Source organism: Apaloderma vittatum, unplaced genomic scaffold, assembly GCF_000703405.1.
Source record: "Apaloderma vittatum isolate BGI_N311 unplaced genomic scaffold, ASM70340v1 scaffold12727, whole genome shotgun sequence".
In the NCBI taxonomy this organism is placed as follows: domain Eukaryota; kingdom Metazoa; phylum Chordata; class Aves; order Trogoniformes; family Trogonidae; genus Apaloderma; species Apaloderma vittatum.
In genome coordinates this window covers 3,568-7,192 of record NW_009725744.1, presented here as the reverse complement: position 1 = coordinate 7,192, position 3,625 = coordinate 3,568, and the positions used below count along the sequence as shown (strand labels likewise).

The following is a 3,625-nucleotide window of genomic DNA, read 5'->3' as shown; positions in this document are numbered from 1 at the left end:
ATCTGCGCCACACGGGGCGCTGTCCCTGGCGTGGGGATGGCGGGGCAGGAGCCTGGGCTCCTCTTGGCCATTCTTTTCCTGCTCATTCCTGGATTTTCCTACCCTGCTTCGGGTCGGAGGTCTCTCTGCTGGCAGAGCCATATGCCTGGGTCGACTCTTGGGCGAAATAATAGACCTGGAGCATCCACTTTACTTGATTGTCTTCCCAAGCAGAAGCTTTTACATTCAAAAGCCACACTGTGATCTCCATTACAAATACCCTGACAGGCCTGTAAATATTTGACAGGTTTATTCACAGCTGCTTGCATGTGGAAAATATTTTTATGATTTTTCCCCCAATCAGCTGGTGGAGACGGCTCTTCCCTCCGCTGCTGCGCACCGGCAGTCTCGCAGACATCCTCGCGGAGCTGCGGGGTAAGAGCAATATGCCAAGTTCTGCAGTCAGGTTTTTCCCTGCAGGGCATTTCTCTCTGTTGTTACTGATATTACTGCTATTATCCAATGCACCCTCAGGGGTCCCTGTGTCTTTGCCATCTTTAGACAGATGATCTGTTTTGATGGCGGAGTTCCTGGCTGCTCTCCCAAGAGCAGCAACTGTAGAAATTCTGTAAACCTGAATCCATTCACAGAGCTTCATAAAACAAAGTCGACAGAGGTTACGGGTGCACGGAGGATCTGAAAGGCTTCCAGAGCAAAATCCCGCCGTTTAGCTGCTCCGGCCGCGGCGGTTGATGCTCCTGCAGTTCAGGCACTGGCGAGGTGCTCACCATTTTAGCTGCAGTGACAGTATTTTGCCCTGGGTGTGATCTGGCAGGCAGCTCATTTTCCTTCTAATACTCTTAATTTGGGCATGTGAAATCCGAGAAGACTCTGGGCTGTGTAGTCGGCACACGGTGCCCCGTCGTGCCGGTAACTCGGCGCGGTCGGTGCGGTTGGGGCAGTTCGAGGGGCAGCTGGGGGCAGAGGGGTGGCCGTACCTGCAGAGAATCAGGTGGGTCTTGATCTCGTGAAGTGTTTTCAGAGCATTTCAGAGGAGGCGTTGCCATCCTTGCTCTCTGCTCGCAGGCACCGCCGTGCCATGGCATTTCAGGATGCTTTTAAGTGCACCAAAAAGTTTGACATATCTCAGCGTATCTCTGAAGTACTGCAGCGTGCGGGTTTGACATGATACATTATGATAATCCATAGTATAGAGACATTAACACCGGGGTCTTTGACAAAATACATTGTAATGTCTCTGAAGGAGCCATTACAATTTATCTTGTCATTCTGGAGCATAGAGTGGTTGCAACGTTAAGATGGCTCTGCATAAATTCACATGTAGACTGTTTCATTTGATTTTTGGAATTCTTTCAAGTCGAATGGCACAGCCCAATTTGCAGGTTAACCCTTCGCTGTCCCCCTCCCCGAAGATGCCCAGTCGGGAGGCCCGGGGGGACAACATCGGCTGCGCTGCTGCGGGCAGGGTGAGGAGCTTGTGTGGCTGATGCCTCCGAAATGTGAATCTCCTGCTTTATCCTCTCAGCGTGTATTTTGACTCATTTAGCAGCAAATGCTAAGCTCGCTTTGATACAGACCCGAATGATGCTCGTCATAAGCAGCAGCATTTGTCACTGAACTAACAGATAGCACAGGGAATGCTCGCAGCCAGCCAGGACCACGCTCCATGCGCAGGTGGGGTTTTTCTTTCTTCTCACCTACATTTGTCCCGCCTATGGCCTCCACCCACCCCGGCAGTGTCCCCAGGCTGAAGCGAGCGGCGTGTGCTTCTTGAGCCACGCTGCTCCAGGGAGCCGGCTTCTGCTGCAGCAGCGCCTGTCCCAGCCGAGGGCCAGGGCTTTCCTCCCCAGGATCCTTCCCAGGCAAACCGCCCACATGACCTGGAAAAAGTCTGACAAGTTCTTAGCCTGCTTTTGCTGGATCTTTAAGACCTGTGCTAAAATTCCGTCATCTCATCTTCCCATTATTAAAATTGCAGCAAAATATACAGTTTTCATTAATCTCCTGCAGCAAATTGAGGACTCTGAACTGGCAGTTGATTCAGCTTTTAGGACTACATTAGCTGGGATATTAAACAAAACGTGTCATTCTTCAGTATCTTCTGTAAGAAGCTAAATCAGTTTTCAAACATATTTATACCACTTTATCTAACAGGATCTGAATGATCATTTGGAACTGAGATGCTTTATTAGCAGCTGGCATAGAAATTACTCTGTGCAAAATTATATATCGCAGTATAGTAATGTTGAAATTGGTGTTAATCCAACGTCATAAAATGTAAAAAAACCTTTAGAGTGCGTTATATTTTTTCAGTAATTGGCATTTTGGCTTAATGAGATGTTACCTTTTATAAAGCCGGTACCTGCAGTAGTAATGAGAATGCTAATCAGTAAATAAAGCACAGCCTCGGTAGCGCAGGCTGAGGTCGGGGTGCCCGAGGCGTGGCAGACCCTGCAGCGAGAGGCTGGGACATGTCACGGGGTGGGGGACCGTGGGACAGGCACACTGGGGACAGGCGCCGTCCCACGGTGACAGACGTGGGTGTCCCGGCGGGGATCCTGCCAGGTCAGCCCCCAGGGATGCCGGCTGCCTGGGGGTGTCTCGTGGGACGCGCAAATGTGCCACAGGGTGTTGCACTCTCTTCATGTGGGACGCAAACGTGCGCCATGATGTCCCTCATGAATCAGTGAGCCTGTCTTTGGGTGGAGAGGGAGAATTTCCTCCTCCCGGAGACACGGACTCGAGCGTTTTGTTCTTGTTTAAAAAGCCATCTGGAGCTCAGGCGTCACAGCCTTACGTAGGTGCTGGCTGAGTCGTGTCTTAAACCTCCCGTTCATTACTGTTGGCTTGTTTTGCAGGTTCCAGAGGAGAAGAGGTCTCGGAGGAGGACCCGCAGATCGATATAGCTACCGTGCAGGACATGCTCAGTAGCCACCACTACAAGTCCTTCAAAGTCAGCATGATCCATCGGCTTCGATTCACCACTGATGTTCAGTTAGGTAAATCAATCCATCCTATAACACGTAGGAAAATGGAACGGTTCAAACCTTTGGCCATCTCTAATAGCTGTCTGTCTACCTCGGACGGTTTTAAAGCAGTCATTTTCACGTTGGTCCATTTTACCGTGGAGCACATCACTTGAAAGCCTTGCTAGGGTTTCAGCAGTTAAAAAAAAATCGCTTTCAGTTGAAAATGCTTCAGTATTTTTATTATCCACAATCAGCTAGCACATGTTTCTTCTGAAAGAAGGCCATTATTTAATGACCTCATCTCTTTTTTTTTAATCTGGGCTTCCTAATGGAAAGCTTCTTGCCAACTGTTTTGTTATTTCTAAATGAGGCTGTGCAAAATCAGGAACGATCAGGTTTTTCCTTTTCTGAGACCAAAAGATTTTAATGATGAAGTGGAAATTTGAGGTGGAACAAAATAAAACTAGCATTCTCTAAAGGTTTTATATTATCCTTATTAACTTTCCGAATGCTTTTGAGAACACGAAGGCCGAGGGATGACAGAATCTTGAATTATAAAAGCCCCATTACTGTTCTAAAATGATTGAATGGCTTTTTATCTTTGTATTTAAATTGTGAAAATTTGATTAATGATGCATTGGTAGATGACCTGTGAC

The 3,625-nt window shown here is 48.1% G+C and overlaps 1 protein-coding gene across 1 annotated transcript in view; it reads left to right on the top strand.

Annotated features, from left to right (window-relative positions):
* Positions 1 to 2,999, top strand: part of LOC104276624 (target of rapamycin complex 2 subunit MAPKAP1-like) — a gene marked incomplete at both ends in the record, with an annotated part of 29,590 nt that extends 26,591 nt beyond the window's left edge. Inside the window, one exon of the mRNA XM_009873021.1 lies at positions 2,859 to 2,999. Coding sequence (XP_009871323.1) covers positions 2,859 to 2,999 — 141 coding nt within the window. The remainder of the gene's footprint in view (positions 1 to 2,858) is intronic.
* Between the last annotated feature and the right edge of the window lie 626 nt (positions 3,000 to 3,625).